Here is a 15961-nt window from a genome sequence, read left to right as displayed (position 1 = left end):
TGTTCTGAACAAGACGAAAGGAGAACTTTCTGCATACATGCACTACTGCATAAATGAACCAGCTGGACTTTGCTGTTTCCGATTTATGAGCTCATCCATCATTTTACTTGATGATAGTGAAGAAAGTCGCTCTTTTAGATACAGGTACAGATTCACTATCTGAGCTTGTTTAGTTGCAGTCCTGTTGGTAGTACCAGTAGATGAGTCTGAAGTTGCAGATGATGTACATTCATAATTCCTTGCATCTAAACTGGACCCTGTAACAAAATGGTTAAACAGTGCATTACTTAAAATAAGATTATAAATTAAAGATGCCTCCTACAGCAGATGTTTTAACCAGTGTTTAAATGATGCAATTTTTCCAAACCCAGTTCTGTAGGGGAAAAAACTTCTATGATTTATTAAATAATCTTCTATTTAAACCTTTTAATTTATCAGTATAAAACAGCTTGGGGGGAAAAAATTAATTGGAGTTTATGAATTTCAAAATAAACTTTATTTTGCACAGAATAGCTTTAACTAGGGCTTATATGTATACTTGCTTACACTGAACAGTAAATCTTGTTTCAGAAGTTTGGGGTAATATTAAAAATGTATAGCAAATACTTGCACAAGCTAGCATATCCACTAGATTATGAACACAAACATTTCCAGATGTTAAAATCAAGACTAGATTGATTGAAAGAAAGAAAAGCTTTCTTTTTTTTTTTTTTTTTCCAGTCTGTGCTCCACAGAACATTGTGTTCCTCTTTCTACACTGTCGTGAGCCCAGCATTGGTCATTTGTGCACACTGCTTCTTACTGTGCTTCCTCTCCCTCCTTCACACAAGAAATCAGCAATAAACCAAGACTCCTTTTTCCTGTGCTTATAACCAGCGCATTCTTTATTCTCCTCCCACCTCCCCACCGAAAAACAAACCAGCAAAAAGCTCCTGCTCCCCAACAATCCCTGACTTGTGTGCTATTGCAACCCCTTGGCCTTGTGCTGTAGTACTTTAGTTTAGAAACACTAATAGAGCACTTGTACAAAGATGTAAATATTAACTTCATGTGTAAAGGGACCAGTAAAGTCCATTTAACTGAAAAACCCTAAACCATTGTGAAGCAGGGAGTTGGTAGTTACTGAGCTAGAGAGCAAGCCTCCGTTAGAGGCAGAATCATAAATATTCGTAATTTGAGAGCTGAGCTAATGAGCTCGGGTAGAGAATAAAACAAGAGTTTGATACCATCCAAGTGGGCTAAGTCAGTAATCCTGATTTGAGGAGTACATGATGGTTGTCTGCTGGAGTCAAAGAGCAGGTTTTGGTAATAACTTTGTTGATCCTTTGTATTCAGTAATGTAGAGCCTGCATCCCTTGCAGGGTCAAGCCCCTAAACCATGAAACAATCTTGCCATATTTTTTTTTTTAAAGTTTGATCTCAAAAGTTAAGTGCGTCCCATTCCCCATCCCTCCCACCTCCCACCCCTGCCTTATAGAAGAAAATCAGACTTCAACTCTGGAGTTGTTAGTAGTGCTTCCTTAACACATTTTATTTAAATTATTTTAATAAGGTACACATTTAGTATAATCTAGGCTATGTTGTATTAAATTCAAATGTCATTTAAGATGGTTTATATTTAAAAAGAAAAAATATAATTTAAATAAAAATCAGAAGGATCAAGTTACATAAAATCTTTTTAAAATAATTTTTTATTTGTTCTTAATCCACTTGGGTTCTAGCTAGAGGGTTTTCTTGCTCCTCTGCTCAGGGTCAGACCACTTGTCAGCTTTGGTTAGAACTGTGTGAGAGGTTTTCCCTTGCTCTGTAGCAAGGGAGGTAGTCTTCCTGGATCTTTTGAGTGTAGTTCAATAGACTACTACTTGTCCTACCAGTGGCAAGACATTGACAGTGCCCTGGTCCCCCTGCTTTATCTGTGGCAAGCTAAGATCCTCTTGATGGGTTTTTGGGGGATTGTTCCTTATAGTTGTGGATAAGGGTTACTTGTAGTTCTAAGAACAGATTAGATGATCACTTGTCTGGGGTGGCTTAAGTAGGGATAATTTTGCATTGAGCAAGAGGTTGGACTAGATGACCCCCAGAAGTCTCTTCTAGCTACTGCTCTATAATTAATATACATCTTGGTGCTAAATGAAAGCAACTGGAACCTAAATTCCCACTTATGTAAGTCTCTCGAAAAAAATTTAGTTAGAACTTTTTCAAATTAGTGGATCTGTTTTCCTCCATTATTTCTCTTGTACTGAATTTCCATGATACAGGAATCAGCTTATTTTTATTTAAGTGTTTTAAGAGATCAGAGAAAATATTCATGACTGAAGTTGAATGTCAGGGTCCATTTAAAAAAAAATGCTAGTTTCTTTCTCTCTCTCTTTTTTTTTTTATATATAGTGTTTGGGGGTGGGGGAGGGTTGTCAAAGATTTGGTCCTTAAAGTCCTATCATCTGGCCAGCAGTGCTGCTTTGTGAGCCTGTCTGATGTGGGATGCATAGGGGTGCAGGGGCTGGAACCAGAACAAGCTCCACAAAAAGTAGGTAGGGCCTGTCCAGGGCACATGGTGTATGAGATGTGGGCTGTTTCCAGTTGGGCCCATTGCCTGGCCCTGTATATGAGATCCAGCATGCAGAGCAAGCCTGGTACAGTTGCCACATGTAGCATGTGCCCCAGACCAGCTGTGTGCTGCACAAGGCTGCGGCTGGAGTGCGCTGCCCCCGGAGATGGTTCAGGCTCCATGCGTACAGTTGCAGGGTCACTCTGGCATACTGTATGTGTTAGCTGAGCCAGAGGCTAAGGCCTAACTAGGACATCTAGAAAGGATTAACTGCTAGAACTTCCTGGAAGCTTTGAAGATCTGGGAGGATCAGGATGTACCCAACAGAGCTTAGTAAGCAGAAAAGAAGTTGTGCTTGGTACCAAACAGTTTTTAAATGAAAGAACACAGCTTGGTGCAGAACATTTGGGACACTATGATCTGCTTCTTTAAAATGAAATTCTGTTCAAACAGTATGTGAATGTGCATTTAGGGGCTTATGTCATTGACTCATCTTATGACTAAAGTAAAATGTATAAAATACCTGGGTTTGGGAGAGGGGGCACTACTTTGGCTCATATATCCCTACATTACTTCCCACTGCCAGCAGTCTGATTCTCTACCCGACAGTAGTTAAAGGGGATTTGGGTACCAAAACTGCAGCTAATGCTTTGTGCATTCAGATTTGCACACAAAAGGTAGCTCTAGCTGCAACAGTAGGCAGAGGGGTTGGGATGTAGACTTGATGCATGCAGCAACCATACAGTACACATTTCAGTTTGACATTACTGTTGCTGTGTTGTACATATAATCAGTGTACAGCCTGCTTTGACTAACCAAAGTGAGTAAAATATTAACCCTTTCAAACTGGTTTCAAATCCTTGCTTAATGTTGCATCTGATTAAGTTTTTGAACCATGGTTTTCTTTTTCTTTCTTTCTTTTTTCCCCTTTAAATCTCATGAACTTAAAACAGGGCAGTTCATTCAGGTTTTATGTTTCCCATTGCTAATGGAGAGTGAGATTCCATGACCTAAAAGATCTTGGCATGTCAGAATAGTATGCAAGTATTTAGTTAACGTTAGCTGAATTTGGTCTCTGTCTATAAGTCCAGACAGGAGCAGTAGAATAACAACACCTAGAGATATTATTCTAGTAGTTAAAGTAAGAAAGAGCAGTTATCAGAGTGAAGTGTAAACGCAATTTTTTTTAATGCCACTTCATTAAATTATATAAGAATATTTTGTAATTTTAGCTGAACCAAATAGGCAGACTGGAAGCAGAATTTATTTTTGTTTTACTTTTTAAAAGAAAAATATATGTATACTTGTCATCCTTGGGTTAAAATCTCTGTTTCTAATAAAGAACTATGAATTCACATTAGGCTGCGATAGTGGTATACTGCCACCTTGTGGTTGTTTTGCACTTATGAGGCACCATTTTTTCTCTTAACATTTCAGGGCATAAAGCAGCATTTTTATGCTATAATGTGAATGTCTTCCAGTGTCACTATCATTGTAGAGCAAGCTACAATGTTGCGGTGGGAGTAAAAAACAGAACCTAGTTGGTGACTCAACTTCATATAATATACAAGAATAACATTATCCAAGACCTTTAAAAAATGAATAACTCAAATTTGCTTTTAGTATAGTATCTTAACAGTGAAATATTTAGATTGGCTTAATGCCATATTTATTATGCATTAACACTTACTATGGGTACTTGTTTTCTTTCAGGCTTTGTATAGAAGCAATGTCTAAAAGCAGATTTTCCTTTCAGAATACCATGTAAATAACGCCCTTGTTTAAAATGGCAAGGAAACCTTTGAGTGGTATCTGGTACTTCACACTAAAATGTCTTTGTTTACATGTGTAATACAAATGTGAAGGCCATTAATCTATTATGTAGTTGCGGTCTTTTCAAAGATAAAGCTTTTAAGAATTGAACATGCATACAGTGTAGATATGATGTACTTTGGTGATTTGTCTTATTTTGCACTCTTCAGATTGTAAAGACCCCCACAGGTGGTTTCAGTGAGGTCATGAGTATAATGGTTCTACATAACTCTTGGAGTGTGGGAAGAAAGGAACTTTTATCAAAGATCTGCAGAATCAGATATTATGTCATACAACTAACATAAGTATTCGGTTTTATTATTTCAGTCCTTACTTTTTTTTTTTTCAGTCCAGAGCTTAAAACTTGAAGTTCTGTGATGCCTTGATACTGTGGCTTCTGCATATCTTAACTAATCCTTGTGATATCATAACAAATGAATACTTATTAAACAGATAATCCCTGGTCAAGATCAACTTTAAAAATACCTTTAAGTCTCAAATTTGAGTTTCCCAAACTATTTCATTATTTTATAATTTATATGTTACTAGTGTTTAAGTTATCTGGCTGGATGAGTGGCTCAGAGCTGGCTTGTGGACTGAATTCTGTTGTGGGGTTGGTATACGAGTGCAATCTGGCACAGTCTGACCAGAGCAAGGTCCCACCTTCTTCCTCCAACCACCACCACTACAGATCCAGAAATTTGGAAGCAGGGAAGTGGTGGGATTTGTAGGAACGTTGATTTGTATTTGTGATGTGCAGGGAAAGAATAAGGATTTTGATTTGGGGAGAAGTAAAATACTCCTGTTCCTACTGAGACAAAGAATTATGTTGCATGGGAAATGCCAACTCTGCCTTGCCTACTTTTCTAAATTTGAGTTTCAGACTTTTAACTTGTGTTTTGGTAGAGCCCCAGGAACATGGGACATGTAGTTAACTTCGCTTTAATTTGTATCAATTTCCTTTGTTGGTGAAAGTTGCACTACCAAGGGGTCACCATTGCAGAGAACGGGTTAAGTGCCATTTGCCTGTGGCAGGGGTAGCCAATGTTTTTGACCCAAATGCTGGAAAAGCTGAAATGTCTATCTTGTAAGGTGCCAGAGTGACAGCCTGCTGGAAAAACAAAACCAGGGTGGGGGGTACGTGGCAGGACACTGCATATTAATATAGGTAATAATCATAAATGTTGCTTTTTTTTTTTTTTTTTCCAAATACAGTAAATACCAGGTTTTAAAAAAATTCTAAACCTGGTGACAATAAATGAAACTTCATATACTACCTTTGTTGTTATGTTGTTTTTTTTTGTACTTGAGCATGTTGTGATGAGAGAGAAGGAAGAAAAGAGGGTGTGTCCCTTGCCCCCACATCTCCCACCACTACTGACTATGGCTCAGGCCTGCTGGTCTAAGGCAGCAGCACCCCAGCAGCAGCCACCAGGGCTGAGGCACTGAGGACTTCCCAGTGGTCCAGGAGTAGGGGGACCGTAGGCCCAAGGCTGGGACAAACAGATGCCCTGTTCCACCTGGGCGTTGGTAGAGGGCACAAAGCGCCAGGGCTGGGTGGTATGGGGAGAGGCACCGCAGGCAGGCCAGTCCCACTGGGCCCTTGGGAAGGCGGCAGCCAGAGGAGAGTGGGGGACAGGAGGGAAGTGTGGACTGTCTTGGGACTCTGTAAACTTAAGCCGTGATGGGTGGGCAGGTATGCCCAGTGGCATCCAGGGTAGGGCCTAACCTGCACAGTTCTGTGGGGATGGGCCACAGCTGCCCTGCCTGCAAGGGGCACTGCCTGGTTGAGGCAGGCCTCTGGGCTCGGGGGTTGCTTCCAGCTCCTTTATGCGGGGGCCCAGCTGCAGGAGCCCTCTGTTCCCTGGTAGCAGCTGCCATGGGCAGTGATTGGGGCCAAGTCAGCCGGAAGCCCTCTGCAGTGCCTGCCTGGGCCCCAGTCTCTGCCACCCACAGCCTCTCTCTGGGGATTGGGGTGGGCTGGAGGGCACAGGCTGGGTACAGGGGGAGGGATCAGCAGAACACGAACAGCGGTCCTGCCTACATTGTCTTGACTCTGCTTCTGGTGCCTGCTGTGGCACTGGGACCTGTGGCTGCTCCAGTCAAGAGCAGGAACTTAAAAAAAATTTTAAAACAATTTCCTTGCAAACCTCCTAGTGTGCTGAGGAAAATTGTCTCCACGTGCCATTAATTGGCACATGTGCCAGGTGTTGCCTATCCCTGGCCTATAGCATATAGAACTTTCTGTCCTCACTTCCCCTTGTTTAGTAATACATATCGTCTGCAAGTCCATTAACAGGGAATTATGAGTGTAGGGGACACCTCCCACTTGCTGCTGCTATCCAAAGGTTCAGTTGCAATCTAAATGAATTGCAGTAAGCATGCCAGTGGCCCTCATCTGCTGCTTTTCTAGACACCCCATTCCCTGTCTAATCCTCATCACTATTTCCCCACACCCCCATTTCTCTATACCAAGTCACCAAAATAGTCTAAATTTGTTGTGTAAGATGGTAGAGCAAAATACTCAAGCTGTTCTAGAAGTTGTATAAATTACAACTTTAATAAGCAGCTTGGTCAAACAGTCAGCAGTAAGCTTCAAGTCTGAGTCCTAAGCCTGTTCACTGTTCCCTGCTCCCTGGAAGTCCTTTCATAACATATGATAAAGTGAGCTGTTGCTTAATAAATCTTACATATCTGTGAATTGGTCTACAGTACAACCATACCCTACCTTCTCTTTAAATATAAGACAGTCTACCTTAAGACTCTATGGAGTTCAGTTTGCAGACCTCAGGGAGATGTCTGTCTTAAATCTGTTTTTAGCAATTAGCCCTGTGTGATACAAACCTATAGTAGAACCTAGTAAAGAACCCAGCCATCTACATAAAATCATAAAAAATTAGGGTTAGAAGGGACATCAGGAAGTCACGTTGTCCAACCCCCTACTCAAAGCAGGACCAAACCCAACTAGATCATACTAGGGCTTTGTTGAGCTGGACCTTAAAACCTCCAAGGATGGAGATTCCACCCTGTCTCTGGGTAACCTGTTCTAGTGCTTTCCCGCCACATCCACTGAGAGAGTTTTTCCTAATATCAAATGTAAACTTCCCTTGCTGCAACTCTGCAACTTGAGACCACTGGTACTTCTGTCATCTGACCTTAGAGCAGTCTAGCTCCACTGTCTTTGAAATCCCCCTTCAGGTAGTTGAAGGCTGCTATCAAATTCCCCCTTAAATCTTCTTTTCTTCAGATTAAATAAACCCAGTTCCCTCAGCCTCTCAAAGTCCTCTGCCCCAGCCCCTCACCATTATTCTTGCTGCTCCACTGGACTGACTCCAACTTGTCTACATCCTTTCTGTAGTGTGGGACCCAAAACTGGACACAGTACTCCAGATGTGGCCTCACCAGTGCTAAGTTGAGGAATAATCACTTCCCTCAATCTGCTAGTAGTACTTCTACCAATGCAGCCCAGTATACTGTTAGCTTTCTTGGCGGCGAGCACATTGCTGGCCTATATCCAGCCTACTGTCCACTAATCCCCAGGTCCTTTTCTGAAGAACTGCTGCTTAGCCACTTGGTCCCAAGCCTGTAGCAGTGCATGAGGTTGTTCCATCCTAAATGCAGGACTTTGCACTTGTCCTTGTTGAACCTCATGAGATTTCTTTTGGCCCAATCCTTCAATTTGTCCAGGTCACTGCATCCTAGCCCTACCTTCCAGATAGTGTAGGTATGCCTCCAGCATATCTGCTACTCCATCCAGCTTGGTGTCATCTGCAGACTTGCTGAGGGTGCAATTCATCTCATCTTCCAGATTGTTAATGAAGAAATTGAACAAAACTGGCCCCAGGACTGACCCCTGGGGCGCTCCACTTGATACTGGCTGCCAGCTAGAAATCTAGCCATTGATCGCTACCTGTTGAGCCCGATGATCCAGGCTGTATCTACCTTACAGTCCATTCATCCAACCCATACTTCCTTATCTTCCTTGCAAGAGTGCTGTGGAAACCATATCAAGCCTTGCTAAAGTTAAGGTATATCACAGCCATTTCTCTTCCTGAGGCCACAATACCAGTCATTTTGTCAAAGAAGGAAATCAGGTTGGTTAGGCATAACTTGCCCTTGGTGAATCCATGCTGACTGTTCCTAATCACCTTTTTCTTCTCCAAGTGCTTAGAAATGGATTCCTTTAGGAGCCACTCCATAATTTTTACAGGGACTAAAGTGAGGCTGACTAGTTTATAGTTCCCTGGATCCTCCTCCTTCCCTTTCTTAAAGATGGGCGGGCACTATATTGGCCCTTCTCCAATTGTACATGTCTCTTCCAATGCTGCTGTCTCATTCCATGGTGCTGAACCTTTCCTTAAACACTAAACAAACACTGTTTTTTCTCTCATGCGACTGTCACATGGCACGGCCTTTCAGAAGATAGTGTGGCTTGTTGAATGAGACTTGGAGATCTGAGCTTGCCAGAGCACCTGGACCCTTATCTGACCATGTGCAACAAATTTACAAGTTGTTAAGTTTTACCTACATTTTGCAGGAGTCAAGAGGGCTCAATCTTTGGATTCAGAGTCTTTAAACTAGCAGTTTTTAAGGCTGCACAAATGCCTTAGAGAGCCTCATCTCACCAACTGGCATTTGTTCAGTTCCATGACAAGGTTGCTTTTTGCTGGGATGATCATAAACGTACCTTTTAGAGTGATAAGCAATCTGCCAGGCCAAGCCTGCACAGTGCTGTTTGGGTTACAAAAGACTGACTAATGCACACAGCCAGTTAATTCTCGGGCCGTAGCCAGGAACCATGTGCTAACTAACTATAGAGGCATTCTGGTCGTAGGTAAGTTTTTATGAATCCTTGTTCTAGGCCTGATTTTTGTTTTGCAGTTAGGAGCTATAGCTGCTTATAGATGTAAAACAAGAAAAAATGGTGCTTTATTTTAAACTCTGCATGCCCCCACACCCAGCCCACCACATCCCAGAAGAGCCATCGTGTTAGTTGAACCTGGCTCACCCAGTGTCTGTATAGATTGTGCACTTCAGCAGAGCTTTTTGGCATTTTTATCTAATATCTGATTGAATCAGCTTTTGGACAAAAGTGCCAAAAAGCCCTGCTGAAGCACCCAATCTATCCGGATGCCGCGGAGCCAGGTCGAACTAATTCACTGCTGCTTTTTAAAAGCGTGCCCTATTCAAGTGGGAGGAGTTCTTTATGAGGAAACTCAAAATCTTACAGGTATTGTGTTCTGAAGAAAATATATTGCAAGTAAGCCAGGTGCATCTAAAACTAAGGCTATTGCCATAATAAGTCAGGTTATTCTTACTGCTGTTATAGGAAGGCCCAGGCATAACCAGTCAACATCCTTTTGAAGCTGATTTTGCATGCCACATTTTATGAATGAGTAGTATTTTAGAGATTGGATGCTTGTCTCCGTTCCTCTTTAGTTGTTAACTCTTTTTGGATTGACTGCAACTGTTAATTCTTTTAAAGCTTTGTGGCTGCAAGTTCACAGACCAATGGCCTGGTTCAGCAGCTGACTATCTGTGCTGCTTCTGTGAGGCAAAATAGCTAAAAGTTTTAAAAGTATTTTAAAAGTTAAAATAAAAAGAACTTAAGGTTCATAACTGAGTTTAAGGTATGTAATTTGATTAAGTAGAATTCTCCAGGTATCTCAATTAGTATGTTTAGTTATGGATGCAAGTGAGATAATGGAACTCCTGGGGGTTTTGGGTGAATGAGAGAGAGAAAATAGACTAGGAGTAAAAATACAATAATATCACTAAGAAGGAAAAAAATTCAGACATTGAGGTTTGGAAAAAGTTCATGTCAAAAGGAACTGTTCTAAAGAGTATTCCACAGTTATAGGTGTGGTGTGTTAATTCTTTGCTCCTATATTAGATTCTACGCTTGATCTTAACCTTAGAAGGTTAAAATTAGCATTTCATTCTTGTCACTTTCGGTGCTTCTAAAAGCAAAGTTCAAGTTTTTTGCTATACGTGTTCATTAATTAAGCAAACTAATTGTATTAAACCAGTGGTGTCAAGTATGGGGCCCGCAGACCAGATCCATGCATGAAGCTTTTCCCTCTGACCTGTGGGGCCCCTAGTACACCAGGCTATTTGCAGTAGTCCTTGCCCCCAAAAAAGAATTAAGGGCCCTGTGGCCATCAGTAACGGGGGCAATCCAAGGATGGCATTGATGCATCTGGTTTGTGGCATGGGGTAAGCTTGACACTCCTAATATTAATGGTGACTGGTGCCTCCTGAGTCTGGGGGGCACCTGCAGATGCCATTGGCGGCAGCCCTGTCAGGGGTGGCACGTGTCCCATTTCCCCCCCCCCCCATGCATTGGCTATGCCTACGTTTATACTTTTTTAAATTTAGAATTCCCTGTTGCTGTATCACCTTCAGGATCTAGTACCACAAGGCTGTCATACCATCATTATAATCTTTATTTTCTTTTCCTTGCTTGAAAACTTTATAATACACATTATGGTTACAGCTGGTTTTGCTTATAAAACTAGTTTCTGCATACTCAGTTTTCATACATGCTATAGAAGCGAACAGTATTAGTATACAGTATCATATATTATACAAGTTTACATACTGTAAAGATAGGAAGCTTTTTGATCAATTCATTTTGTGATGTGTATTTAATTTTTTTAATTATAAGTGAAAGAGTTCATTTTAAACTTCTGTAAAATCTACAGTCATCTTTAACTTGGTCTACTGACTTGTTTCATTAAAATCTTTTTCTCTTTAAGGCAAGAACTTCTGAAGTGGAATGGATGGGGATATAATGACTCCAAGTTCATATTCAATAAGAGGGGACAAGTAGAATTCACAGGAAAAAGGTAATTTGACATAGCCATCCCCACTGAAATGAAAGTTTGATATGTGAATTTAGTTTTCAAAAAAAGTACTTTAAAGCTCTGCATGGTTTGACAACCTCTGAAAGATCTCTTTTTTTGTGTGTGCTCATTCTATAGTGTAGACTGTTTTATTTTTTAATTTTAACAATCTTTAGAATTGTGTAATTGAGTATTAATTGGTATAGTGAGCAGGTCACTCACCGGGGTTCCTTATCACCAGGCAAGGTCTGTTTTCAGGCTTTGCCTGTCAAACTAGAGTCTGAGTCTGCCTCAGCACCACAGCCTCCTCTGTTCTCTCCCTTGTGCTCTGCTCCTGGAGCTCTTATCAGCTTTGTGACTCCACCCTCATTACTAGTCATCAGTTGCACATCAGTTCCAGCTTTTTTTAGCCAGGCAGGCTATTAACTGTTAACCACCTGCTGCTGGGTTTTGGCTCCCAGAAGGTTAAGCCCCTCCTTATGAGTGTGATTGGTAACAACCCTTCAGTGAAGATTAATTCTTTGCAAGGACTATCAAGGATTATGCCTTAATAAAAACTAGTACTCTCCAAAGATCTCCTAAACAATGACCATTTGAAATTGACTTGATTGTGTAATCTCTAACGGTCCCCTAAGGTTTAGTCTGCATACAGTACTTGAGTGTTTTTTAGTTTGAAATATCTTGTAAACCATTAGCAAATCACTTTGCTGGTTAAGTTTCAGCTAATGAGCTCTGGATCAGTTACTCTGGCAAACTTCTGAGCTCTAGTGTGCACTGAAAGGTGAGTAGACAGTATCATTTTTGGCAGCAGTCCCAGATAGTCTGCTCAGAGGCAGTGTAGAAATGGCTGAAGATAACCCGTTACCATTCCAGGGAAAAGTGATTCTCTTTCTTAGGTACAAGGAAAAAGTTTTGTACTTTTTCCCTTGCCTTTTCTGTGTATGTCAAGTTTGAAGCAAATATGATCCACTCCTTTCCTCATGGTGGTTATCTCCAGTGAGTGGCTTTGTTGCATAGGTAGAGGTTGTTGCTGTTTCTTTTTGCTTTAGAAGAGCAGCCACAAAGTTGTTTCTCTTGTAGCCACTAGAAGGAAGGACTGTATTCTATTCTCTTTTCTCTTTGTTGAGTTTTCTGTAGTCTAGCTTTAACCTCTTATTTCTGTGACTTTTATTCCTCTTTTCAGAATTGTATCTAGTTTGTCTATATTACTTTATTCAGTTATTTGTTAAAAGCATTGCTAAAAGAATTAAACATGCAAATATTCATTAAAACTGAGTCCTGTACATGTACTAATTGGAGTTGTCACTTTTTACATAATTCTGTAAAAAAACAAAAAAAAAACAAAAAAAAAAACCAAACCACAAACTGTCAATTATTTGAATGTCTAGCTGAGTTTTTTCACACCTTAAGCTTACATGCACTTTCTCTTGATTCAGCCATTCTTTTCTTGGAAATATGTAAATAGTTAAATAACTAATTCCATCAAGAAAATTCATAACAAACTCCAGGGAATCGTATTAAAAAGAGCCAATATGAACATTGACTCTTTACGTTCTAGGTACAGATTAGGTGGTACAGTATTACCAATTTTGAAGGAATGGATGGAAAAAACATTTGGAGCAAGTCTGGAGCACAAAACTTTGCCTAGAGTAAGTAAAAAGCTGAAGAAGACAGTTCCTTCTAACATTCTTATACTGTTGGTGACACAACCATTCATCTGTTAGGCATGGCTCATGTTGTTCTCAAGATGCCTTACTTATTAAAGCAAAACACTTATTCTAAAAAGTTATATATGAATTGTGATATGCTATACATCAAAAGTTGGGTGACTTCTTAAAAGTGCTGAAAGTTGCAATACCTTAATGTCAATCTGTCTTAATCACAATAACTTGAGTGGGGGATGTTGGGCTTTCTTTGTGTCTGATAGGCTTTTCTAAAACTAACTGCTGAACAAAGCTGACAGAGGGGAGATTTTATGGTGCATTGGGATCTAACGTGCAATTCACACAATCGTGCAGAGGCATGGTTGTAGGATCGCACATTAGATTGCTGGGTAGGGGGGAGTCTGATCCCTGGCTTCCCCTGCACTAACAAGAAGCAGGCTCCTATAGCTGCGAGCCCCATGTATCCCTGCAGTGATCCTCTAGCCATGAGGGTTTCCTTGCACCACTGGGTCACGGGGATCGTCTAGGGCTCAGAGGTTTTGCACTGGGCGTGATGGACTCCTGTGTCTGGGAGTTAGCTGATGGTGCTCCCAGCTGCAGGGGAGGCCATGCTACACATGTAAATTGAAGTTTGAAGGCAACCAGCTATACAGTTAGTGCACATTCTTGAGGTACAAGTTTATAGCTGGTTGGAGCTTTTTATCGTGTGATAGGTACGTCACACGTGTGGCTAGTCTCCAGGTAATTGCGCAGTTAACCAGGTAATTGCGCAATACCTGTACTGTGTAGAGGGAACCGGACAGTTTACAACAAGAGACAAAAAGGAAGTAACAGTGCTAAAAGGTTAAGCTGATTGTAAACATTTTATAGACCATAACAGTGTCTATTAAGCTTACTTGTTATGTTGCACAGGTATGTCATCTCTGCATTTACATAACTTTTCAATCTATCTTTTGGGCATTGGAGATTCTGAATGTCAAGGAAATAGGTAATAAATAAAATATTTCATGTTTTAATGAAAGCAGCAAGCTTTTTTCTTCCTTCAACTGAATGTGAATAAGCTTTTTGCTTATGAATAAGGGTGTGTTGGGATCCCTAATGCATGCCTTTAGATTTCTACTCCAGGTAGCCTTGAAAACAAACCAAACCTGTTAACTGGTGGCAGGGGAGGAGTGCCTCCAACTCTGAGACACTGCTAGTTTTATATCTGCTTTTTCAGCTGCAAATAGGCAAAGAAATTGTTAAGAGGCTTTTGGGCAGTTAATCCAACTTTTTTTTAAGGGTTTTCATTTTCCACACACAATTTTCCCCCTTTTGTCTATCATTGCAACCCACAGTTCTCAAATGTGCAAATGTTAAGATGAAAAGCCAGATCATGCCTCCTGAGCTTCCCTGCAGATTGTTGATGGAATTGAAATCTGTCTCTCCTTTCAGATGCCCAAACCCTGCAGTTTTCTGTAGACTGTTGCCTCAGCCAGGAGGACTTTTGCCACAAGTTGCACAGGCAGTCTTTGTGTGGCACGTGGCAGACTGGAGAAGAGAACCAAAAATGGGGAAGCAGATCAGGCAGGAAAGGGGGATTGGAGTTGCCTGGGGGCCATGGTATGGAGCTTAATTTGTTGCATATATGCCCAAAAAGTTGGACCCCACTGTTCTAAGCTGTCCCTGAGAGAGCTCCAAGGAAGTAGCAGGCTAGTGGTCTCTTCCAATGCAGAGAAAGCATAGGGTAAGGCAAATATCAGGACAGAAAAAAATTCTGTCTAGCTGATGAAACCTTGCTTGCAGCCCTAATGGGCTGGGAAGCTGCTTCAGTCATTTTACTGCAACTGTTGCAGCATTAGGAACCAATCCTCACTGCCCTGCATAAAGGCCCCCTTTCCAAACTCTCCTTTTAGGTCTAATTCCTTTCTCTGTTGTATAGCATGCATCCCCAATCAGCCTCTTAATAGCTCAGGTAGCGTCTGGTCACAGTCTCAGGTTGATCAGCTCATTCCTAGTGCCACATGTACCCTAAGACCAGGGTTTGAATTATAGGGGAGCGTGGAGGGGAGCTTCTGATTTGGAGCCTTTGCCCCTCATTTGAAATAAGCTGACCCTATGTCATGTCCATGTTTTAAAAACAAAACAAAAAACCATACCCTGAGACACAGGAAAAATTGGAGCATACAGACAGCCATCCTAGATCCCCCTAGAAATGGGAACAGTAGAATGCATGTTTCTGTGGGAAAACCAAGTTTTTACTTGTACTCTTCCTAGTCTGTGAGCAGGGTGGATAAAAATCAACAATTTAAGAAAAAATTAAAAACAGATTTTTTAAAAATGTAGTTGTATTTGTTTTGGTTAAAATTATTTTAAAGAACAATAAACCTATATAAAGATAGTTTTAATTTAAGATATGTTAGAGCTCAAAGATATCATGTACTAGGGTTTAAAACTTCTTAATTATATACTATTTGAGATGATATATTCATGTAACCTTTTAAGAAAAGTTTTATAAATAGGTCACAGCAGGCCATGGACTATATTAGGGGCCCAATCTCATGGGATTCCCAGAGGCTCTTCTATAGATTCTTAAAGATTATAGAAAACCATTCTACCCAATGGGACTCTGTGCTCAGTTTAGAAGATCCTATTAAGCATTTCTGTGATGATTAATTTCAGTTCTCAAACTGGATTTGTGTCTCCAGAGAAAACATCCTTGTTAATAGCAATATATGGAGATGAGAGATAACAGACCTGATTACCTACCCATCAGTCCTATTGTCACTCTGCAAGTTAGTGTACACAGTCAAGCCCTTACCTCTCTCTCTCAAAGTGTAAAGTTTTTCAAGAAGTTAAATGAATAGTGGATTGTTGCAGGGTGGAGTAGACCTGGGCAAGGAGGAGTTTGGAGATAAATGCAAGGAGGGAAGAGCAGTAGAAACAAAAGAGAAACATTTTGAGCAGAATATTCCTGAAGTTTTGAGGGTAAGTTTCTAAGTACAGTCTCTCCATTGATTTGCGATCTAGTGAGAGAATGAATAGTCTGGTAGAAGGGAAAACCTGTCATGGCAGCAAGCTTGCCAGGCTGTAAAAGAGAAAAGAAATCAAAG

At 40.8% G+C, this 15961-nt stretch overlaps 1 protein-coding gene across 1 annotated transcript in view; it reads left to right on the top strand.

Annotated features, from left to right (window-relative positions):
• AGPS (alkylglycerone phosphate synthase) overlaps positions 1 to 15961 on the top strand; it is a 128400-nt gene that overhangs the window by 19560 nt on the left and 92879 nt on the right. The window contains exons 2-3 of the mRNA XM_090045377.1: positions 11119 to 11208; positions 12764 to 12854. Of these exons, the coding sequence (XP_089901503.1) occupies positions 11119 to 11208; positions 12764 to 12854 (181 nt within the window). The remainder of the gene's footprint in view (positions 1 to 11118; positions 11209 to 12763; positions 12855 to 15961) is intronic.

Source organism: Crocodylus siamensis, chromosome 4 (assembly GCF_052110815.1).
Source record: "Crocodylus siamensis isolate JL-2025a chromosome 4, ASM5211081v1, whole genome shotgun sequence".
Taxonomy (NCBI): domain Eukaryota; kingdom Metazoa; phylum Chordata; order Crocodylia; family Crocodylidae; genus Crocodylus; species Crocodylus siamensis.
Note: the sequence above shows the minus strand (reverse complement) of the source record. Positions and strands in the feature narration are given on the sequence as shown.